General features: G+C 38.7%; 1 protein-coding gene across 1 annotated transcript in view; it reads right to left on the reverse strand.

Annotated features, from left to right (window-relative positions):
* LOC140735572 (uncharacterized) overlaps positions 1-25,736 on the reverse strand; it is a 288,689-nt gene that overhangs the window by 227,405 nt on the left and 35,548 nt on the right. Inside the window, exons 5-8 of the mRNA XM_073060773.1 lie at positions 18,021-18,186; positions 15,813-15,950; positions 14,289-14,478; positions 12,563-12,702 (exon numbers count right to left, since the gene is read on the reverse strand). Of these exons, the coding sequence (XP_072916874.1) occupies positions 12,563-12,702; positions 14,289-14,478; positions 15,813-15,950; positions 18,021-18,186 (634 nt within the window). The remainder of the gene's footprint in view (positions 1-12,562; positions 12,703-14,288; positions 14,479-15,812; positions 15,951-18,020; positions 18,187-25,736) is intronic.

Below are 25,736 nucleotides of genomic sequence, written 5' to 3' on the forward strand. Positions count from 1 at the left end.
ATCTAGAGGTCTGGACTAATAATCCAGAAAGCAGAGTTCAACTTTCACCACAGAAGAGAACAAACCTGAATTTATCTAATAACATAGAATTTGGAAAAATTAGTGATAGTGACTGCAAAAAGGACAGATTTTTTTTGGTAAAAACCAACCAGGTTCACCAATGCCCTCCAAGGAAGAAATGTGCCCTCCTTATCCAATCTGGCCTTTACGTGACTCCAGACCCTCCTTAGGTGACAGACAATTAAACAAGGTACCCTCTGAAATGACCCATCAAGCTAATCAAATGTTACGATCACTTTTTCAAGGAACAAATAGAAATGAGCAATAAAGTATGGTCTTTCCGCTGTTGCCCAGATCCAAATAATGAACAAAATCAACTTGGTTTTCTGATATTCAGGAAGGAACTAAACATATCCATAAAAATCATCCCTATTTACATTATATGAGCATGCTACAGTTAGTTATTAATGCAGATCCATTTCTATACAATTAATGTTACTACATGAGCTTATGCTCTGGGCAGAAACCATCTCAAATCTTATTAACATGGTTAAAGCAACTCATTTAACACTAAACATTTTACTATTCACGTAATGACACTGGTAAGCGTTATTAATGATGTGCAGTGTCTATCCCTCAAGTTGTTTAAAAAGAACATTTTGTTCTGGGTGTCAGTGGTGAGGAAGGCAAATGCAATTCATTTTGAGAGAACTAGAATATAAAATATAAAGGATGTGATGCTGAGGCTTTGCAAGGCAATAGTCAGACTTCACTTTGGAATAGTGAGAGAAAAGAGAGCATTGGAGAGTGGTGTGCATTTAATATTAATTTAATTACAGATTATATGTAAAAATACATTAATTGCAGCCTACCAGGGCTAGGGTTCTTGTTGTCCTCACCTACCATTTCACTAGCCTTGGCGTCCATCACATAATTCTCTGCAACTTCTGCCATCTCCAGCTGGATCCCACTATCAAGCACCTTTTCCTACCCCCCCCCCACCCCCATTTTCTGTAGTCCTCCCTATGCGACTCCCTTGTCCAGTTGTCCCTCCCCACTGATCTCCCTTCTGGCATTTATCCTTGCAAGCGGAATTACTGCTACACCTGCCCCTACACCACCTCTCTCACTATCATTCAGGGCCCCAATCAGTCCTTCCAGGTGAGGCGACACTTCAACTGAGAGTCTGTTGGGGTCATATACTGTGTCCAGTGCTCCCAGTGTGGCCTCCTGTATATCAGTGACACACGACATAAATAGGGAGGCTGCTTCGCTGAGCACCGACGCTCCATCTGCCAGAAGAAATGGAATCTTCCAGTGGCCACCCATTTTAATCCCACTTTCCATTCCCATTCCGACATGTCATTCTACAGCCTCCTCTTCTGTCGCGATGGGGCCACACTCAGGTTGGAGGAGCAAACCCTTCTATTCCATCTGGTGTAGCCTCCAACCTGATGGAATGAGCATCGATTTCTCAAACTTTCAGTAATGTTCCCCATTCCCCATCCCCTTTTCCCTCTTTCACCTCATCTCCTTGCCTGCCCATCACCTCCCTCTGGTGCTCCTCCCCCCCCCTTTTCTTTTTTCTATGACCTTCTGTCCACTCCTATTAGATTCCCCCTTCTCCTGCCCTTTATCTCTCACCAAACAATTTCCCAGCTCTTAGCGTCACACCTTCCCCTCCTAGTTTCACCCATCACCTTCTGTATTTCTCTCCTGTTTCCCCATCTTTTAACTCTACTCATCATTTTTCCTCCAGTCCTGCTGAAACATCGACTGTACTGTTTTCCATAGACGCTGCCTAGCCTGCTGAGCTCCCCCAGCATTTTGCATGGGTTGCTTAAATTTCCAGCATCTGCAGATTTTCTCTTGTTTGTTAACTGCATTTGTCATCACACTACCACGTGATACACGCTCACCTCGCTTAAAGTAAACACGAAGCTAGACTCACAGTTCGGACTCCCGTCTCTTCCTTTGAATTAGTTAAACGTTTTGAGGTTACAAAACATAACAGAACGGGTCAGTGAAGGGTACTCAAGAAGGAAAGGGTTAATGTAACTGAAGCATTTGATGCCTCTGGGCCTTGACTCACTGAACGTTAGAAGACTGAAGAGGATCTCATTGAAACCTACTGAAGTCTGTTGTACATAATATTCGTTATAAATTACTATAATTGCTCATTGCACAGTTGAACGGAGATGTAACTTAAAGATTTTTACTCCTCATGTATATGAAGACTGCAAAATAAAGTCAATTCAATTCAATTCAATAGTAGTAAATATGGCTCAGTCCCTCACGGGTAAAGTCCTCCACACCACTGACGAAACCTCGTCAGAGGAAAGCAGCATCTACCATCAGAGACCCCCACTACCCAGGACGTGCATTCTTCTCACTCATGTCATCAGGCAGAAGATACGATAACCTCAAGACTCACAGCATCAGGTTTAGGAACAGTTATTACCCCTCAGCCACCAGGTTCTTGAACCAAAGGGGATAATTTCTCTCAGCTTCACTTGCCCCGTCATTGAAATGTTCCTACAACCTATGGACTCACTTTCAAGGACTCTTCATCTCATGTTCTCAATATTTATTGCTTATTTGTTTATTTTTTTTTGTATTTGCACAGTTTATTGTCTTTTGCACACTGGTTGAACAGCCAAGTTGATGTGATTTTCATTGATTCTATTAAGGTATTAATCTATTATGGATATATTGAGTATGCCCACAAGAAAATGAATCTCAGGGTTGCATAATGTGACATACAGTTTATGCACTTTGATAATCAATTTAATTTAAACTTTGAGTATTGAAACGTCTAGACAGAATGGATGTGGAGAGAATAGTGGGGGAGTCTAAGACCAGAGGGTACGGTGTCGGAATAAAAGGATGTCCCTTTAGAACAGAGTTGAGGAGGAATTTCTTTAGTCAGAGGGTGGTAAATCTGTGGAATTCACTCACAGATGGCTGTGGAGACCAAGTCATTTGGAGGTTGATGGGTTCTTGATTGATTAGTAAGAGCATCAAAGGTTACAGGGAAAAGGCAGAATAATAGAGCTGAGAGGGAAAATAAATCAGCCATGATCAAATAGCAGAGCAGGTTCAATGGGCTAAATGGCCAAATCCTGCTTCTTTGTTACGAGTCATTTGAGCTCTCATGTTAGCTGTCAAAATATTTCTCATTTCATTTTTTAATTTACACTGATGCACACTGAACAAGTATTAGAGTAAAATAAAATTGAAATGAATGAGCATCTATTAGAGCGCCACTTAAACAGCACTGCTAAATCCCATGTTACTTCAACCACCATTTCCTGCCTGGCCATTGTAATCTGGTACACTATCTCAATCAACAAGTCAACTCTGTCAATATATTCTTCAACCACATTATCCATGTGCAAAATAGTTCTTTTGTTCTTTATTTTAAATTTTGTTTATTTAATCCTTTATGTATGCCACTTTGTTCTCAACCCATTAGATCAGTTGTCTTTGATCTATGCAGTTCTATCCCTTCATGATTATGAACACCTTCATCTAGCTAGCAGCGCCAGATGATGAAGAACTCTACATCAAACACTGGATGTGACCATCAGATATCAATAATAACAAAATAGCTTAGCTTTTATTTTATAGTATTTTAATATTTTATATTGGAAATTGACTACCTTTATTGAAAAAGCTACGTTTATCCCCTAATTACCAATTTGCCAATTAACATATTGCATGCATCTCATAGAAACATTAAATTTTTGTTTTACAAAATTTCAAGGCATCGGGCAGAATAGATCAATAGAGTAATGAATAAAGAGATCCCTTGTAGGAATAAATTACCAATGGATTTTATCCTGTAGGCCAGCAATAAACTTTAAAACTGGATTTTCTTCATTGCATTTCAATGTTCTTCCAGAGCTGAGCAAGGTGTGGGTAATACAGTGATTGGGCACAAGACCTCTTCACTAATTCCAGCCAGAAAGCACGACTATTTTCAAATTACTTATGACAAATCCTCTCCCCATGAGTAACACATCATGAATAATAATAAAACTGTGCAAATTTCCTTATTAGTTAAAGCGAACAGTGAACGAGGCCACTATCTAGCAATCAATATTATCAGTTGGCACTGTGATATTATCGGAAATAGATGAAAGAAATTCATACTCAAAGCCAGACAAGGAATAAAGTATGAAGCAAACTATTAAATAAACAAAATCTCCCTCGCCTGCATTTTCTGATTTATATACTCCAACTGCTTGGAAACAGATTTAATCAAATGTTTCTAAAAATATTACTTTTCATGTTTCTTTAATTCATTCTCAATCCATTTAGCACCAAGGGAGAAGGAATTTTCAACTATCCGCTTACTGTGCATTTCAAAAGATGGAACAGAGAACAAAAAGCACTAAAATTTGTGAAAGTTTTGAAGTGTGCACTAAGTCAGGCATGTATCAAGTTATATGTTCTCAAATGTGTGTGCTCTGGTATTGCTTAAAATATAGTCTGCATTTTAGACATCTGAATTCAATCAGCCATTGTTGAAACAATTAGTGCCGACAACAGAAGAACATTGGCCTGGATTTTACAGTTGCAGTGAAAGAAAGGATGTCAGTATTATACCCCTCTGGTTCAGTGTGAAATTGACAGAAATTTCAGGAGTTTACACTTGTTCATCAAAATACTTATTTTAGTTGTTAAATTTCTGCAGAATACGTGGTTTGTATTCATCTTCAGTGCGCTCTTTAGAATTAGGGTATTTAGTGTGAAGTTTCTTTAAATGTGTAAGATGTTAAATAGATTTCAATGGCATATTAAACCACAATTCCCACCTAGCAAACTCACTGGCCGAAAAGAACACATTTTAGGGCAAAACAATTAAAAGATTCCACATGATCACCTCAACTAAAACTAGAAAGTGAGGTCTCAAAAGGCTGCTCCAAATGTCCAACACGAGGAAATCTGCAGATGCTGGAAATTCAAACAACACACACAAAATGCTGGTGGAACACAGCAGGCCAGGCAGCATCTATAGGAAGAAGCACTGTCGACATTTCGGGCCGAGACCCTTCGTCAGGACAATGTCCAAATGTTCAAGTAATTTTTTGTTCTTCATGTCTACTGAGAGCTACAAATAATTGTCTCCTATCTTAAAATAAGCCTTCTGTGTTTGATCATTGATATAACTTACTTTGAAAAGAAAATCGATTAGAATTTACAAACAAATCTGTTATCAGTTCTGATTGAAAGAGTAGATTATTTAATTATGTGACTTTTATAGTTTATTGACAATATAAAATTATTCCACTTAACTGAACACCATTGTGTTTAATATCACGTTGACTCCGAGAACTACTGTAGCTTTATAGAATTTGTGGCTTTTTTGGTTATTGTTCATCATCTTTTTAAAATAATACTTATCATTCAACTGAATAACGATAATTCTGATGAATTAGAAACAGATTTTATTGATTTGAGGTTGTTTTTATTTCTAGTTTCTCAGAAGGATTGCAAACAACCATATTTGGCTGTTTTGAGATGTTACCCAGCAATGAGTAAAATCAGCATATGGCAACTTGAACTGGCAGCATGCATGCATTTTAATTTGATTGGTTCCCTGCTGCTTTAGTATTTCATCTTAGGCCAGTAAGTGCCAGTAAGTACACTGGGTTTGATTTCATGCTTTTGTTAGTTGTGATAGCCCGGCTTATTTTCTTTATTTCTTCACCCTAGCTCTTGGCCAAAGCTGCTTGCTGCAGCATTCAGAATAAAACAGCAAGTTAATCCAGGCTGTTCTCATACTCTGAGCTGTACAGGCCAAGATAGCTGGGGGAATACGTCAGATATAATGACCCTGTCCAGTTCCTTCTTACTCAATTCTATCTTCCAAAAAGGTGTTTAAAATTTATTATTCTTATTTTAAAATAGGCAATCACCAGCAACTGCCCCCTATTTTGTCTGCAGTTTACTTTTGTGAAAATGACAATCCAAATCAACTGGATTTTTCTTTAATTAATGTATAAATGAAGGATCTTAACCTGAATCATCAACCATCCCTTTCCCTTTATAAATACTGCTACCATCAGAAAGGAGGTACTGAAGCCAAATGTACACATTCAAATAATTCAAGAACAGCTTCTTCCCCATGAACACTACCTCAGTACTTCTTTACTTTCTATTTTTGTACTACTTATTTAATCTAACTATTTAATAATTATGTATACACTTACTGTAATTCATTTTTTGTTCTGTTATGTACTGCATTGTACTTCTGCCACAAAGATAACAAATTTCATGACACATGCTGATGTATTAAAGTTGATTCTGAACTAGTTTTTCAGCTATTCTTTTTTTTTTGACTCAATTTTGTTTCTGGTATCTCTAGAATTTCTTATCAAAGGTTCAAATGAAAAAAAAACTGCTGGAATTGAAATGCCTATTTACAAGTAATGACTTGGCAAAATAAGAAACAATTCGACAGCCAATGCCTAAACAACTTTATTCTTTGCATCTGTAGCCCCTACAGCTGCTTCAAATGGTAGTTTATAATTAGCTCATAAGCACTATGTGACTTTATTATTTAAATTTAAACTATGACAGATCTGCTTTCACATTTTGCAAACAGTGAATGATCTGTCCAAGTTTTCTGAGCTATGGTAATCAAAAAGCAATAAACTGCCTTTAGAAATGCCAAGGATTACTTATGCTTTAAATTATGATTTCTGACTAACTTTCAATGACAATATCAGACATTTTCAAATATGGATAAACTCAAGTTCAACACATTTCAAAGTAATAACATGCAATTTTCAGTTTTCTCACAATTGAAATTAAATGCATACAAGTAAATGATTACATGTCTACCCGTCTTTGAAAAATATCTCCCCAAGGAGTGCTTTAGGTTAACTGGGTGTGTTGCTTGCTTTACTGCAATTTTGCTTCTTCCATTGCATCTGTTTATAAGTTGACTTGGATGGCTGCGAGGTTGTAACAACCAGCACCTATGTGGTACTTTCACTGGTAGAACTCATGAGAATGCAATTGTGTTCTCATTCAACCTAATGGAACGCAGTGTCAGAAATCTTTGCTGGAATGCAATTTCTTGATATTTCAGGAATAAGAACCGATGAAAAGTACCTGTAGAAGGAACCCTTAAGATTTTAAAACGCGCTGCCAAAACAGCATGGAACAATGTGCATTATGCCCATTAACAGGACAGATTCCACTCAGTTCAATCTGAGATTGCACTAAAACAACAATCTTGAAAATCATCTGCAGGGAAAGAAATCTGCCACCCTAGTCTATCTGAATCCCAGCAGCAGAATGAACTGACAGATTTGTCCTTCAGAATATGCAAGTGCTGAATTTCACGGCACGTGTTTAAAGGATGTGCACCTACTTTACAGGCCAAACACCATGGCTCCAATTTGAGCTGCCGGAAAAACTCAGCAAAATCTGGCCCAATATATTCCTTCTTTGTTTGTAAGCTTTTTACAAATAGATTAATCAATCTTTCATCTTGAAACAAGAGTCAAATTCTAATCTTATTGCCTTTTATCTTCTCTGATCAATGTTCCAGTGTGAAGCTCAGTAAGCTTTCAAAGTACATTCAAAGCCTTACCCACCAACACTGCCACAGTGGGAGTTCTGAGCATTACTTATTTTCCCCCATTGATATTCTGAAACCCAGCCTGATGCCCACAAAAGAGTTAGCAGACTTTCAAGCTTTTTTCTCTATTGTATTGCAACTTTCTGGGACTGCTTGTCTGAAGAATGGCTATTCTGTTTGTTTTGCCTGCTAACAACAGATCTCTGTATTACTTGGATCCACGAAAGAGTATCCATGTCTATTCTCTGTCACGTTCTCCGCCAAAGCAGCTTGTCCGTCAGCCCACAGGGCAATGGCTTAAAAATATTGTCCTTTCGTATTTCTCAATTGTGGAATTCACCAATGAATACTGAAGCCTTTATTGCTTAGCTGAAGGCACGTTTCTCTGTTTCCAAGCATATTAAGTGCTATATCGTAAAGTTAATATAATATGAAAAGCTCTCAATGGAAGGGAATAAATAATTTCAGAACTGATTTAAATAGAACATTTTGATGCTCCACAAAATCTGGAGCTCACTTCATTGTGATAACAATAAGAGACTAATTAATTTACAAGTTTCAGATTACACAATATAAAGGCCTGGAAGCTTTACCCTTTATTCGCTTTGTTAAACAGAAGCTGCAATTGCAACAGTCATTGGGCCCTTCATCATGAAGCAGACCTTGATCCCAATGAGTGTTCTGATCATCAAACACCATCTATACAAACCACACCTTATTCAGGACACATTCCCATCATCTCCCCCTGAATTCCATGCCGCCAATGAGGCCCATGGGATTAGCCCCTGCATCTTTCGGAATGTAGGAGGAAACTGGAGGAAAAGAAATCCGAATGGTTACAGGGAGAACATCCAAACTCCTTCAGGTAGCAGCGGAAATGAACCGGGGCAGCTAGTAGTGTTATAGTGCTATGTTAACCATGGAGAAGCCAGGGAAATAGCAGAGTGTCCTCCAGGAATCATCTGTCTGAGCAGTGCTGACCACAGGAAAATATCCGGCAGTTTTGCTTTCTAAGCATAAAGACATCATATGTGCTTCACACAGATGCAAAGTTAACCATTAGGAATTCCTCCTGCTTTTTCACAATAACGTTTTCATTGATGGAAAGATCCTGGTTACTAAGGTGAACCCTTATAAGCAACGATGACTGTGTGAAGCCAGTAACACTACACGTCCCAATGTACAGTATTCCATCAGATCTTCAGTGAAACTGAAGTAGATGCTGACACTTCTGTGTGGAGAGAGTGCACGGAGGACCCCTCTGATATAGCATGGAGTAGAAAATGCTGAGGGATGGCAGTGAATCTGCTGGAAGCCATTATGCTTTTTGGTTTAGTACTTGCCTTCTTGTCTTGAATTAGCACCTGTGATTAACCAGTGCTCCGGGACCTCTCCAAACTCCGGGAAATTTTCACAAAAGAGAATCAACACATCTAAAATGTTGGAGGAACTCAACAGATCAGGCAGCATTTATAGAGAGGAATAAACAGTTGACGTTTTGGGCCAAGACCCTTCATCAGTACTTGAAAGGGTGGGGAAAGAAGCCAGAATAAGTTGTTAAGGGGAGCAGAAGGAGTACAAGTTGGCAAGTGATAGGTGAAGACTTTGCTGGTTTCTGGAAGTTTTTGACCTACCATTAACCTCTGCAACACAAAGTTTAACATCACGTTTAATTCCCTCTGTTAGCCACAGATGATGCATTTTTCTCCTAAAGCCTTCCTTTTTCACTGGTATATACCCTTGCAGTTATTATGAACTATCTCCTTAAATTTTAAATCAGATGATAGCCCATTTTATCCTTTGATCTGTTTCCCCTGTCTATCCTAACCAGCTCTGACATTGAAATTGTCTTTATTTAAGTTAAGGACACTATCTGTAGATCCGAGTTTCTTGCCCTTAATCTAAATTTGACATTTCATGATGCAGTGGTCATTCAAACAGTCCAAGTATCACAGTAGAATGAAAAGTGTGGTTGCAGGATGTCACAAAGCTCAGTCAACTCCACCCTAGGAAACGTACACACATTGCTCACCACAGGTAGGGTATGGTGTCACTGAGGGCTCTATTGAAACTATTTGCCAGTGGCACATCTGTGCTTCCCGGCCCAAAGCTACTCGCCTACTCTGCCTGACCTGGAGAAGTAAATAACTGCCAATAGTTTTACCACTGAGACACCATACAGCTGGAGGGACCATTCCCAGTTGTACCTAATGCACTGATGTCAGGCGAATGAATAGCCTGCAGAGAACTCTAAAACTAACCATTCCTAATCATAGAGTATCATTTTAATCATACACAAATACAACAAAGCAGCATTGTTTATTTCTAGTTGTATAAAAGTCAATAACAAAAATCATACGCTGTACACAAAGACTCCAATGACCTCCAAATCTGGAGATCTGATGTGAAGAGCACCTCAATGTGCCTACCCCAGTTTCTCAATGGACACTGTTTGACCCAGATGACCCAATGTAATCCACAGAAAACAATTTTCTATATGGTTTATGCAATAAAAACACGCACAGAGGTGGTCAATTTCTATGCAAATACTCCATACTCAATTAAAGTCTGTTGTTCTAAAAGACTGCAATGTATTTATGGCATAAAATGATTAAAACTTTATGATTAATACATCATGTTGTGTTCCCAATGAAATACAAACTGCTTAATCGCTTTGTATCAAACATCAAATAGAGGAAGGAATGATTTCGAAGTATCTGAAGAATTATTCTCCAAATATCTCAATGTAGAACTATTCCAATACAAAAGTTGGCATCCATGTTGCTAGTCAATTTAATTGCAAATTCTATCAGGAAGTTTCTGATTGCTAGGTGGATCAGAAAAACCTGCTAAATCCCAAACAGCATGTAAATTTTTTCCAGTCATTTTTAAAAATTTATTAATTTACAGGACGCTGGTCACATCTGCTAAGCCAATATTTATTGCCCATCCCTTGTTGCCCTTGAGAAGGTGGTGATAAACTGCGTTCTTGAACCACTGCACAACAGATACAGGTACAACAAATATTCCAAGAACATTTGCTCATACTTAATAAATAAACCAGAATTCACATAAAATAGGAGAGAATCAACAGAAAATCTATCCACATGTCCATGCAACGTAGACAGAAGGAATAGAAAATTCATCCCCATAATATAAAAATAACCAAGTTCCCATCATGTTTCTGACCCTCAATGATTTCAAAAAATTGAAATGTACTTGCACAATCATTGCAGGAGTGAATATTTGCATCAATGCAGATTGAGAAACAACACATTAAAAATCTGTGCCGGTCTACAAGTCTTTGCTTCTTATTCTTGGGTCTGTATCACTTTTGCATCTAGTTTTTCTTTATGAATTTCGATCTATACATTTGAAGAAAAACTCAAGCAATTTGTAACTACCTCCTCTCATCAGTAGTCAAACCCACTACATCCTAGTTTTGCAATTCAGCTCCTGAGCCTCTAAGGATGGGTAACTCCTGTATTCCAACTCTGCTTCATCCATCTTTCAGTTTTGCATGCTTTGTTATTTAATCTCAAAACACAAAAACCAAATCCCTTCAAAAAATTCCTGAACTAAAGTGCATCACCATGAGAAGAAGCAAATTAAATTTGTGCATCCTGGTTCAATAATTCCAAGATTTGGAATGAACCTTAGCTACCCCACTCCCCATGCTATATTCAGAGTTAAGAAATTGATTATGTAATGTTCAGTATCTTGTATATTAAAATCACTTCCTGGGACTGGCACAGAAGCCAATGGCAAACCACTTCCGTAGGAAAATTTGCTCAGAACTATCGTGGTCAATGGAAAGACCATGTCCCTCCACGTCATACGAAACAAATGGGACTGTCACATCTACTTTCCCATCCTATTTTGCATTTCTCTCACACAGTGCATTCTGTTTTTTGACTGAGTGACCTGTTTTAATAGAGTCACAGAGGGATACAGCATGGAGACTGGGCTCCTGGCCTACCAAGTGTGCACTGCCATCGCTGTACACTCATAATAATCATATTTTTAAAAATTCCCCCAGCTTCCTGTAAACTCTTCTCAAAATCAACGCATTGATGGCAATTCCCAGTGGTCAATTACCCTACTGGCTCACACATCTTTGGGATGCGGCAGGAAAGCCGAGGGAGAATATGGAAGTTCCACGAGGGAGGATTGAATCTGGATCTCAGGTGCCGTGAGGCAGTGGCTCGACCTGTTGCAGCATGAGCTACCCTAATTAATATTATATATTAGATGAATAGACACCCTGTCACACAGAGAGGAGTTAAATACAAATGTCTCCATGCACTGAAAAGTTACTCGATTTGAAATACTGGGCTACTCAATAGCATCAAAAGCCCATTGTATCCCCGCTACTCAATTTAAACTTAGTAAATAATTAAACTTTCCTTCAACACAAAAACAATGTTAAATTTATCAAGGTCAATTTAAAGGGGCATGGCAAGGGAACAGGAGTATAGCTCCTGTACAGAATGAGCACAGACCCACTAGACTGAATCGTGTCTTTCTCCACTGAATGAATGCAAAGCATTACTCTGCCACAGAAGTCTTATGGAGCAAGAACTATGCAAACACCTCTTGGGAGGTTTCCACAGCCCTTTAACCATTTGAGTTAGGGGTGATTTTCATACCCAAACTTGGCATCAGTTCATCACAACTTTATTTTGTTTATTCATGCCCTGTTCTTTCTTATCCTCTTCAGACTTATTGCTATTCTACAACATAGACGCTGTTTATTTCCCTAACCCAGCTTTGGAAATCGCTTATAAAAAAGAATAACGCTTTATAAATGCCAGTGCAATTGCACTTTCAAGGAAATGCCACAGAGTTTTAAAAGAATCTAAAATTGTGAGACTTGGTCTTTGTGAATAAAGAATTTAAAACAGTCTATTAGTAATATAAATCCCATCGCTCACTCCACTTACAAGGAACTAAAAGATGGCTTACCTCCAAGGTCATGCCTTTGACCAAGCAGAGCTGTCTCACAGCCTCCACCACTCTTTCTGCACTTGTATATTCCACAGTTTTCCCTCGCTCACTTTCTCTTTCAAATATCAAAGTTTTGCGCTGGAATGTCTTCAGGTCCACTGTTTATTAAAGAAACAAACACACTGGTTTACAGAATACCAAAAATTACTTCACAGCTCACAAATCAGTGACAAATTCTATGTTTCCATTGAAGCACCTACACCTTACACTAAACCACACAACCCTAATCACTACAGTTTAGCAACAGTATGACCACCGATCACTTTACACTAAAATGGACTTTATTGGGTTTTAATTCTGTTCCTTCTTGGAAAGACTGTGTATAATTTTTTTGTTTAGTTTTTTGCATTTCTGGTGAATGTTGTTTAATAGTGTGCCTATGATGCTGCCACAAGTAAGTTTTTACCATCGTGCACTGTCAGCCCTGCAACATAGCCTCAGCAGCTGCCCAAAAGCGCTGGGAGAACACCACTCCCGCTGCCACCATGATCAGGTGCTGAAGGCAGTGACAGAAAGTATCTCATTGGCCATAACAACAGTAGGTACTCCCACCATCCCAGAAAGCCCATAGCCTTTGTCAAAGCTGGAGATCAACCACACCCTCAGCCCAGATCACCAGCAGGCTTGCACGCCATAGCGTCTGACTAGCAACTGAAAGTGGATATTCACAAGCAACTAAAGTTTCTTGGCTTCATCGCATCACCATCCTTAAGGCCTGATGTGGTCATTGTCTGAAACCTCAAAGGTGGAGGTCATGGTGGAACTGACGGTTCTTTAGGAAGACAGGATTGGTGAGGCATCAGAAAGCCAAATAGCAGGAGAGGATAGAGCAGTGCCAGACACAGGGGTGGAGCGCACGATGCGAGACTGTAGAGGTGGGGTGTTGAGGTTTTGCTGGCTGCTTGCTGTGCAGAACCCACTCTCTCCTTGGCATTACAGGTGCTGTGAAGAGAAGAGCCTTCAGGACTGTCAGAGGCTGCTGAGCGAGCCTCCAAACGCCTATGGGTCAAGAGGTGTGACTTGTAGACCAATGCCGCTGGGCCACAAGCCAGGCCCTGGCTGGGTCACCTGGGCGAGAGCGTCTGATACTGAAAGACCCAAAACTTGATGACCCCAGATTACATCACTGATAACATGTCCAGCACATCCTAAGATGCATCTCAGCATCATCTTCATTGCAGCTATACAATCAAGTGTATATTGCAGTAAACTTGACTTTGAGGCTTCAAAAGTTGATAGATGATGAGTGGTGTTAAATAAGGATTTGCAGAAAATATGCTTGAAAGCTAATGAATTTGTTGAGAAAATATCCACTGGATTCATATTCATAATCAAAAGAAGAGCACGATCATTTTAATTCAAAAAGAGTAATCTGAACCATCGAACATGCCTGTTATGAAGGAACTCATTGATCTATTTGCTTTTAAGTTGTGCTATGCCTTTTTTCTAAAATTAAACCAGTACCTTCCATTCTTCGTTCTACATACCTCTTTTAAAAAAAGAACAAGTTGCTCAAATGAAGTTTGGGGATTCAACACAATCTGTTGGTATTAATGGTACCCATTTGGCTTGGGGCACATAAGCAACAGTAACTCAGTTGAGGCTAGTAGAGGATACAGTTCCTCTCTGAAAAAAATAAATATTGTGTTAAATATTGTTTCAGCATTGGTACTTCTTGTCTCACCTCTGAACATGGATGTTACTTCTTCTTTCTTCAAAAGTTTCAATGTTGTGAAGACCTCTGTCTTTGCACCCTTCCCTTCTTTGGAGAAAAATCGAAAGACATTTGACTCACTACAGGTGGTTACGTGTACGACGCCATCTTTGTAGCTCTGCACACATTCCAGCTGGGAATCCAGGATCTGCTGGTGAGACTGAGTGAGAACAATGAAACAGATGCATCATCCTTTCCATGTTTTTCATACGCCAGCACCCTTGCTTTCACAATAGTCATTTTTCTTTTAATCACTATATAACAAGGTGATTTAAGATGCCAGCAAAGACACACTCAGTGACTGCTTTATTAGGTACTCCTGCTTATTAATGCAAGCTTCTAATCAACCAATCATACAGCAGCAACTTGATACATAAAAGCATACATACATGGTCAAGAGGTTCAGTGACCAAACATCAAAATGGGGGAGAAATGTGATCCAAGAGACTTTGATAGTTGGTGCCAGTTAGTTTTTCTCTGCATCCTGTGATGTGCTTCAGAACTATACATAAAGTATGTATTATATTTATTCATTTGTCAACAATTTAATAGTGCACTTTTGGAAAAGTATGGCGGTCTAGAAAATCTTCAGTGTATGTTGACAATCATTGTGTGACAGATCAACAAATATTGTGTCTAATGGCCTCCAAGGGAAAATTGGCAATGTATGAAGATTTTTTCTCTCTTAATTTCCGTCCTGGTAGGGATATCGAAGGAAATTAGCTAAAGTGAGACTGTGAAACACACCAGTATGTATATGGTAGAAACACACAATGCACCGGAGAAGCTCAGCAGATCGAGCAACATGAATGGAAGGAAATGGATTGGCAACATTTCAGGTTGAGACCCTTCATCGGGACTGATAGAGGGAAGATAGCGTAAGAAGTTGGAGGGAAGGGTTGGAGAAAGAAACAATAGAAGTTGATTGGATAGGGTTGGGGGTTGATGGCTAGTGGTAATTAATTCTAGATGGAGTCATAGAGGGCAGAAATCAGTGCTTATGATTGGGTATTGAAAATTGCTAAGTCAAGATATTGATGAATGGGGTGAATAGTGATCAGATTGATCAGATAGAATTGATATCTCATGGTGCTATGATCTTGAGATTGGGATTGGAGGGATGGTAGTGGACCTGAAGGATAGCAAGTTATTAAGTCAATTAAAGACAGCTTACTTTCTTAAGTCTAGCATCCAATATAATTAGGGAGTTCCCCTTCCAAGACCTGTACAAACATACTGCACTGACCAGCTGAAAGCTTTCTTCTGAATGAGCTACTCCCACAGTGCTGGATGGAACAACAAAACTTGTGGGTCTTCTATGCATTCACAGCAAACATAAATTAATCTTGGGCAAAAATCTCAGAATTCACAAGCCCCCGGTTTCCAATACAATTTCAGTGACAAAAACACAGCGCCAACAATTCCCACACAAAGGATTTCATTCTACAAGTACTTTATCCCTATATAGTGGATGACAATAAATCTCAAGCTTACTGTAGAATCTGGTAGAACAACTGACTGCAGTGAAGTGACAGCCGTTCCACGTTGGGAACAGCGGTTCAGGTCTTTAGATTTCACAAGAAGAGAACCTTGAACTGTGTATGAAGATGGACACTTGCCCGAAATATCGACCTGTGTAAAATATTAATGGCAGAATGATTTATTAACTGAAATGAAGGTTATATTTTGGAGATTGATGTTCGACATAATTAAAGAGTGCTATCATTTTATTCATAATGCACCTCCCCAAAATTTGAAAACTTAGTCCAGCTTCATGGTCTTATCTGGAACCCACTCATTGAACCTCTTCAGCTCTCAAAACCTCACAGACCCATCCGTCAACCAAACTTTCAATCTTATCTCTTATTCATTTCCTTTTCTAGCTCAATATTGGTTCAGCATCAAAGAAACAACAGTGAATATATTTCTTTGTAAAAGGAACAAGGTATTGATGTTTCTCTGTTGATTCAGTTACTGTATATGCAACTACTGCACAATTAGCTCTCACAGTAGCAAAACCTCCCTATTCCACATCCCCACAAATTTAAGAATTAAGGATCAACTTAGATAATATTTTTCACGTTCTCTGGAAACCCTAAAGCACTTGTAAACTGATTACGCTGGTTGAGACACAAATGCTAACCAGGGCCTCATAGATAACTCCCAAGTTCTTTTTGTTTAAAGCAATGACATCTTTGTTTGAGACAGATTTTCACTTGTTATCCTTGACAGTCCAGCACATCTTTAGTCCATAAAACCATCAAGAATCAGAGGCAGAATCAGATTTAACATCACCAGCACATGAAATTTATTAACTTAGCGGCAGCAGTACGGTACAAAGAAAAATTAATAAGTAAATCAATTATAGTAAGTATGCTTATGTATTATACATAGTTAAATTAAAAGTACTGCAACAACAGAAATGATATTGAACAAAAAGTGAAGCAGTGTTCATGAATTCAATGTCCATTTAGGAATCAGATGACAGAGTGGAAGAACTTATTAAATGCTGCTTCTCTATACCCAATGACTTGGCAACAGCCATATGAGGCAATGAATTCCACAGATTTACCACCCTCTGGCTAAAGAAATTCCTATTCATCACTGTTCTACAAGGACATCTTTCTATTCTGACATTCTCCCTCTACTGGAAACATCATTCTGCACATCCTTTCTAGGTCTTTCAGTATTCAAAAGGTTTCAGTGAGATCCTCCCCCTCCCTATCTTTCTAAACTCCAGAGCCAAACACCCCTCATACTTTACCCCTTCATTCCTGAAATAATTCTCGTAAACCCCCTCTGGATCATCTCCTATAGTAACACGTCCTGTGGATAATGGATCCCAAACTGCTGACGAAACTCCAAATGTGGTTTGAGCAATGCCTTATGAAGCCCTGGCATTCCATCTTTGCTTTTATATTCTAGTGTTCTCAAAAAGAATGCTAACATTGCATTTACCTTCTTTACTACCAACTCAGACCTGCATCTGTGAATCACATATTTTGCTACTCAAGTTACCGGAATGTATCTTGATCCCTCTGACTCATTTACTAACTGCAACATTATTGACTCTAGAGTCACCTTGCTGTATTTACAAGCCAAATGACAAAACAGGAATGCAACACAAATAACATTTATTGAACGGTATGGTTACTGATATGGAATCTTTCAAGTCCTTGTTATTTTCCACAGTTAGTTCAGATACAACTGCTCTTTCATTTGAATTTTTTTTTTTAAATTTTTTTTTATTAGTTTTTCAAAACATTTTACAAAATTAAAAACCCCAAATCCCAATGAGGAGCATTAATACAGTGAAAGATTAAGCATACAATAACAATATGCTACAAAGGAAGAGAATTTAACAAAAAAGCACCTAAATTAAAGACAAGTGAGCTTAGTGTCCTCCCCAAGCCCCACAACACAAGAAAAAAACAACAACTCCAGAGCGACCACAACACAATATAAAGAGTATAAGTCAGGACAGTCAAACTCCCAGACTGTGAATACACTTAGCAACAGAGGATAATAATGCCTACTACCAGAAAAAAAAAGGGAGCTGAAAGCAAGGGACCGAAAAGAAGAGAAAAGAAAAAAAGAAAAAAAAACCCTAGTCAAGAGGAAGGTTATGAAAGTACATTTGAATTTTAATGTGCCTTCCAGTCTAAATATCAAATCTTAAGATGATTATATGAAGTTTGTTACCTCCTCGACTGTTTCCTTTTTATTCACTGTGTACGAATCTTGGAAGACACTGAGGATTCCTCGTTTAATGTTCAATGACCAGGTTTCCTCACCTTCTGCAGGACAGATCTCAGGAATTATTCCATCTTGGAAAGAAAAATGAAGTGGATGTTTCTCAAGGGCAGCTCTGCAAAAAAAAAGGTAATAATGCAAAGCTACTATGAATAACGTGACGTCTTGTTGATTTGTACGTATGATTTTATACGCAATTCCTGAAAAACACACAGACTGCTCTTCTGTTATTCGGGGGTTATATTATTGCTAGTTTACTTTCTGTTATGATGGCATTGGTAGTGTGTAGGCCTCCATTAGTATCGGTAGACCATGGATTTGCACCTTGGAAAGTTTCCTGGGCAAGGATTTTTTTTTAATGGAAGACCAGCAGTTGCCCAAGCTGCAAGTCTCCCCTCTCCACGCCACCAATGTTGTCCAAGGGAAGGGCATTAGAACCCATACAACTTGGCACCGGTGTCGTCACAGAGCAATGTGTGGTTAAGTGCCTTGCTCAAGGACACACACGCAGCCTCAGCCAAGGCTCGAACTAACGACCTTCAGATAACTAGACGAACGCCTTAACCACTTGGCCACGCACCAACCATGATGGCATTAAGTGTATCCTAGCCAACCATAAGTACGTATGTGTATCTTGTTCTCGGCAGTCTAAGGCATTATCAATCACCACTGGGAATTAGCCTTTACAAAGAAGGAGCATCAATCGTCTCATATGATCCAAATTTCCAATAAGACAATTATTACATGTTGAATTTGGGTGAAAACACAGCTGCTGATGTTTGCAATATACCAGGCTACCTCAAGAAAGTGGACGACAATTCAGCATCTATGAGGAATGACCAGTTCAACTGTAACGGCAAATCCAAAACAATTGCCGCTGGCCTGCGACCGCTATGGAGCAGTTATACTTGCATGACGCACCCACATCTCCAATGATTCTTCCAAAAGTTGAATCCTTTATTCGATCCTTTCTTAGCAATTAGCAAACATACCATCTCGGAGCAATGAAACTTAAGCCTACCCAAGTGTAAAGTAAGCACTATTCAATCTTACCTGAGCAGTCAGCTAAAGATACGACCTCCGCTCGTCCCAAGCTACAAACTGCCATGAAGTAAGAATATGTGACTTTCTATAACGATGGATGGTCATCTAAAATAACATGTCAATAAAATAACCTTGCATTCCACTTTCACTGTTTTTATGGATAAATACGTAGCTTATTCCCTTTGCTTTTACCACATCGCCATTCTTGAGACTACTTAGCATAATAAATGTAAAATAAATAATAAATGCAAAACAGAATACAAAGCAGATAGAGAACAGAAACATGGCTCCTACATAAATCATTCAAACACTTATAGAATGCATCCAGTTTTACACTCTGGTGATAATGGTGTAAACTTGGTAGAAGAGCTGTGCAGCTCCTCAGCTTCACCATGTCAAAGGGGACGTCCTCTTCCATCTGCTCAATCGTAAGGCCAATTTGTAAAAAAAAAAGTGCAAAAGTGCATATCAACTGGATTGACATAATCTCACTACCAGCACAAACCCATTCCAGTCAAGACCCTGTACAAGAGACAGCAATTCCCAGTGAGATGCACTGCTCTGGCACTTCCTCACCTCAGATAGGCAAGAAATCATGCTCAAATTCATACTTGTAGCTTGATCCTTGAACTCCTGGTTATTATGGTTTTGTGGTTATTATGATCATGATGATTTTCCAAGAATACTGCTTTCATATTTCACTCCTAGCATGTCACCATCACTGAAAAATAACTTACTTTCCATTTCCCAAGAAACTGCAGTGAGTCATTTTGACAAGTGCCATACAATATCTGGTCCATCTTACCATACATTTGCTTGCTAGTTTGAATTTATGCCACAACACATGTCCATTAGGAACTTGTATGATAGGGGATTTGTGCAATTCATTGGTGGAGGGGGGTGGGGAAGGTAGCACAGAGGTTAGCACAACACTTTACAGTACCAGCGACCTGGCTACAATACCCGCCACTGTCTGTGAGGAGTCTGCACGCTCTCTCTGTGACTGTGTGGGTTTCCTTTGGGTGTTCCGGTTTCCTCCCACAGTCCAAAGATGTACTGGTTGGCAGGTTAGTTTGTCATTGTAAATCGTCCCGCGATTAGGCTAGGGTTAAGTTGGGGGGGATTACTAGAAGGCAAGGTTCACAAAGCTGAAAGAGCTTATTCTATTACGAGCTGCATCTCAATAGAAATCAATAGTCCTTCCACATGACAGTATAGAATAAATCCCATCAAAATGCTGTTTTTCAATCATTGAGATTTGAAGTAAAAACAAAATTTGCTAGAGATACTCAGCAGATCAGGCAGAACTCACAGGAAGAGCAGCAGGGTTATTGTTTCAGAACAATAAAGGCCTAGTGACCTCACACACTGAGTATTTTCAGCAGCATCTGCTCTTATTTCAGATTTCAAGAATTTTATTTTTTCCCCTCCACATAATATTAAATAAATCTACAAATGTTTGTGATAACAATGGAAGGTTATCAAATATAACATATAGATAAAACAACCTTGGATTCCGTTTTCACTGTTTTTGATGTTTGTTGGAATTGAGCAAGTCTGGGGACCTCACGAGGTAACACTGCCACTGGAAAGGAGAGCGCAGCAGGCAATGTTCAAGGAAAGACATCGTAAGGCACAAAATGTTGTTATTGATCCATATATCAAATTTCCACATCAATTGGAAAACCGTAAACAAGTACAACCTGATAAATATTATTACCCTACTGATTCAATAAGATGTGAGCCTTTAGTGCTTCGTGCGAGACTGATTGACTAGTCTATTCACATTGTTCTTGATTGCTTCTCAGTGGAAGAGACAAGCTTCTGACTCACTGATAGTGATGATTCACAGCATCACTCGAAGGCTGCGAACTTTGTGATGCTAGAGCCAGTATCTGACACTCCACTACCAGAAAGGCAGGAAGGACGTAGAAGTTTTGGAAAAGATGTGGAGGTGGTATAGCAAGATGTTGCCTGGTTTATCTGGCTGGACAGACTTAAGGTTGTTTTCTCTGGAATGGCAAAGTCTGAGCAAAGGCCTGATAGAAATTTATAAAAATTATAAAGAGCCATTGATTAGGTAAGCAGTCAATCTTTTTCCCCAGGGTAGAAATGTCAACGACTAAAGGACATGCATTTAAGGTGAGAAGGGGGAATGATTAAAGGAGATGTGTGGGTATATATTTTTTTAAAAACACATAAAGTGGTAGGTGCCTCCAACAGGCTACAGGGGTAGTGCAATAGGGGGCATTTGAAGAGGCAGTTAAACAGATACAGTCCATGGATTTTCAGGGATGGAGGGATATGGATCATGTACAAGCAGAAGAGATTTACTTTGGTTTTATTTTCGGCACAGACACTGTGGGCCAATGGGTCTTCTACCGTTCCACATTCTACTTTCAGTCAAAACGCCATATTGATAAGAAACAGTCTCTGAAGCCACTCTCACAAATCCAATCAATCACATCATAGATGAATAGCTTTAACCAACCTGCAACAGATCTTCTGTTCCCCACCTGCACGACAACCTACAACAGTACCTCTCACCAGTGAGAAAGGTATCTATTGGCAGCTTTAAACCCTTATGGCCACATTTGCAGAACAGTCAATTTCAACTAGCAAAGAATTATATCATCACTGTTTGCTTTCTTTCCCCCCCACCCAATTTCTATTTGGGCCAAGAAGGGTAATTTTAGTAGTCACACTTTAACTTCCTCAAAAGACTGCCATAGAATTTAGGTATAATGACACCATTTACAGTCAAAGTAAAAGGCTTATGGGAACCTCCCAGTTTAGAATGTTGCTCTCCATTGGGATACTGCCCAGCAGATCGAGATATTTTATGTTAGTGTTTCACATGGTCAAACATACTCTGTTTTAAAATAATTTGAACTACTAATCCATTAATGAGTGTCTTTCACACAAGCCTGTCTCTGTGTAAATGTTGCACATTGCTATGGCACAAGAATCCTTGTTCCTATTATTACAAACTTAAAAAGGAATTGTTTGGAAGAGACTATGTCGTCTTATTGATACTCTGTTGTGCTTTCAAAGTAAAGAGAAATTAATGATTTCCAAAGAATCTAGGTGGATACAGCTGTCAAGTGTAAATCCAATTTATATACTCTCCACCAATAACAGACACAGCAAGGGAGAGAAAAGTAGTAATCCAAAAATAAATCGATGATATCCTTACTCAATTAGGATTATGAATCTGTGAAAGAAAAAGCTTTAAAGCATCCTCCATACTTGATAAAAAGGATTTGCCTTCAATCCTGCTGTTGCAGTCAACAGCATTTATCATTAACCCAAATGGAACTTGCAGAAAATGCTGGAGGATTATCCTTCATGAGGCGCTATTCAATGGAAGGGCATCGTGTGGAGTCACCAAACTAGTCGCACACACTGAAAAAGAATGTAGATTTGAAGTTGACCAGATCAGAACCAAAAGCTTAGCTGGAATTGTCAATAATTTATTTTTAAGAACATCTGATCTTTCACATGATGCCAAAACTAAATATGATACGAGCATGTTTTTAAGGAGGGTGAGTGGTTAGATTGCAATACCAGGGAGAGCAATGGAAGTAGATCCAAGTTTGCCATTCAAAGGGGAACTGGATACATTTGTGGGGGAATAAAACCTGAAGGCTCAGGAGAACACGGGGGAGTGGAACTTGCTGGATTGCTTTACAGAGCTAAACAGAGCTGGCACAGACTCAGTGGGCTGAATGGCCTTCTTCCATGCAGTAAACTTTCTGTGAAATCTTTCAAAGACTGCTTAAACAAAATTAGAAAACTCAAATAATCTTAAAACCTGGAACACAAACTCCTTGAAAATATTTACAATAAACCATTGGAGATTATTTAAAATGATTGCAAAATTAAATTCTCTTAATAAATACCTCATTTGAAAATCTTATCAATTGACAAACTTATACCAGAAGTGAAATTTACTCACTATTCTATAAGTCATTTGTTTCTGTCAAAGTAAGTGGAAGAAAATGGTCCAAGAAAGGATCTTCAACCTAAACTCTTAACTCTAATTTGCTTTCCACAGAAGCTGACCGACCTGAAGATTGCTTCTAACATTTTCTATTTTTGTGATGAAAGAAAACACCTTGTGCCTCTGCAAACTGAGAATTGTCAGCTGGACAATTTATCTAAGTTCTTACTCCCTCATTAGGCTCTGGATTGAGTCCAATGCTGGAGCACAATTTATAGATTTCCAAATTGCCGAAATACTCAAACTGCAAGCAGTTAACCTCAAAGACTGGTAGCTTCTCCATCACCAGGTTCCAATTCAATAATCTGCACCAGAATGAACTTAAAATTCACCAACAACATTACTTTTAATTGACAGTACAGATACAAATCGTCAAGTCAACATAGACATATCAATTGGCTTTGAATTTCTATGGGACCATTTTCTTTACAATATTGTTGTAATGAGTATACTGGAAATATCCTTCATGTTTCCAGTATAAACATGTCTGGAAACATCCTTCATGCAGTTCTAAAGAAATAGAATTTGGGGATGATTAAACATATATCAACTATGTATGCTGTATTGTGTTTTATAGAATTATTATCCTGTACCACTGCTGCCACAGCAGCACCTAAAACAGTAAAATAATTGCAAACAGTAATATTGAATGTGCAATTGTTAAGAGTGCAAAATAACCTGGCTATATCTTGGCTAGTGTAACACTTCCCTTTGTAGCATGTTATATATAACTGCTGTTTTAGCTTGGTAAAGTACCAAGCTGAGACAGAAATACAAAGTGGGCAAATCAAACAGGTTAAAGAATGAAATTTCATTTGGATTTCAAATTGCACTGGGTATAGCAGCGACAACTTTCAATATCAGAGTGGTAATGATTCATTTAACGTCCACGAAGCTGGTTACTGAGGTAATGCTGTATAACGTGCACTTTGTTCAGTAATCAGACAATAGCAGAGGGCCTCCATTGAAGTTGCATCAATGAAGATGCAAGTTGGACACAACAGTTGTGGGGAACGAGAGAAACAGACACATTGAGACCAAACGTGAATGACAGACACACTTGCTTAGTGTAAAGAATGGAACTCCTGGACACGTATTTCATTACAGATTTAGCCCAGCTCGGATTGTTCAATGTTCTACAGCAAGGAAAGCAAGCCAAGATGAACAACTTGCCATTCCAGAGAATAGCTATGAGAATTTTATTGAAACAAAATGTTAGAGAATATTTTTTATATACTAAAAGTACTCTCACAACATTACCTGTGATTCATGAGCATATTAGACCCGGAGTGCCAACTCATTTTAATCTTTAACCATCTCATAATGAGAGCAACTTCAACAATGGCCTTTTTAAAGTCAATGTAGTATCCTTCCTGTTAATGTTTTGCTGTTTGTTGCTACCCATTTTCATTGATTTGGTGTGTTATTTTCATTTCAATAGTGATTAGTGACTGCTCCATGACATCATCTGGGAAACAGTCTAGGAGGAGTTTCCATGCCTGGCAGCGTGTGGGAACTGAACTAAAATCAGGAGAATTTGCATAATTTGCAGAGGGTTTTACAATCCTCTTGTCATTATAACTGTGTATTTTCATTTATCTCCTTCATAGCAGCAAGCTCTGTGACTCTCCTCACCCATGACCACCAGTGGGAATAGAAAACGGAGGGAACTTGAAGACAAGATTCTTTCTTTAAATGAGTAAAGGGAAGTTACAAAAAGAATAACTGGATGTGCGATTTTTTGCTATCTTTAAATTCATCAAAATCTGTCTGAACACATTAAAACTGATTCCCACTGTAATTTCCATAGAAAGTATCACCCTCAAAATGGAAAATAAAACTCCTATAAAAATATTTTATATTAATGAATATCTGCTTGTTTTTGAAACAAAAAACTTTCAAATTGAATTCAGGCTTTCACTAGTAAAGATCTTTTATAACACATTTTTACCCAAGTCCAGACAGCCACAAGGTTTATTTAATGTTGAGGTTGTGTTGGAAACCAATGCATTTAACCGTGGAGCAGCTCTAGAAATCAGACTAGTTACATGGTTGGATCTTCCAGCTACAATACACTGAAAAAGAGCTGTGCAAGCATTTTACACCTGTTGAGATTTGCCCGATTCCAACGCACGTTACAGGCCACGGTGAGGTGTTTAAAGATGATACAAAGATTGGCTGAATGGTTGACAGTGAAGAGAGAATTTTTAGAATACACATGGCCAGTTAGCTGGACAGAAAAATGGCAACCTACTGCAGAGAGATGTGAGGTTATGCATTTGAAGATGTGCAATAAGATATGCAATACACAATAAATGGCAGCATGTTTAGTGGTGTGGAGATACTAGGGAACATTGGATTGCTTACCTACAGATCCCTTGAAGAATAGCAGCACTGGTCAATAATTTGGTTAAGAAAGCATACAAGCTTATTTATTTTAAGTAGTTTTGGCACAGAATTTAAGAGTAGGGAGGTTACACACGAATGCACAGAATAACAGTTTCACCACAGCTTGATTGCTACACACAGCTCTAGTCACATACAAGAGAAAAAAGTCATTACATCAGACAGCAAATTTTCAAAGACATTTTCAGTACTGGAAAATTCCAGCCATGAGG

Source organism: Hemitrygon akajei, chromosome 11, assembly GCF_048418815.1.
Source record: "Hemitrygon akajei chromosome 11, sHemAka1.3, whole genome shotgun sequence".
In the NCBI taxonomy this organism is placed as follows: domain Eukaryota; kingdom Metazoa; phylum Chordata; class Chondrichthyes; order Myliobatiformes; family Dasyatidae; genus Hemitrygon; species Hemitrygon akajei.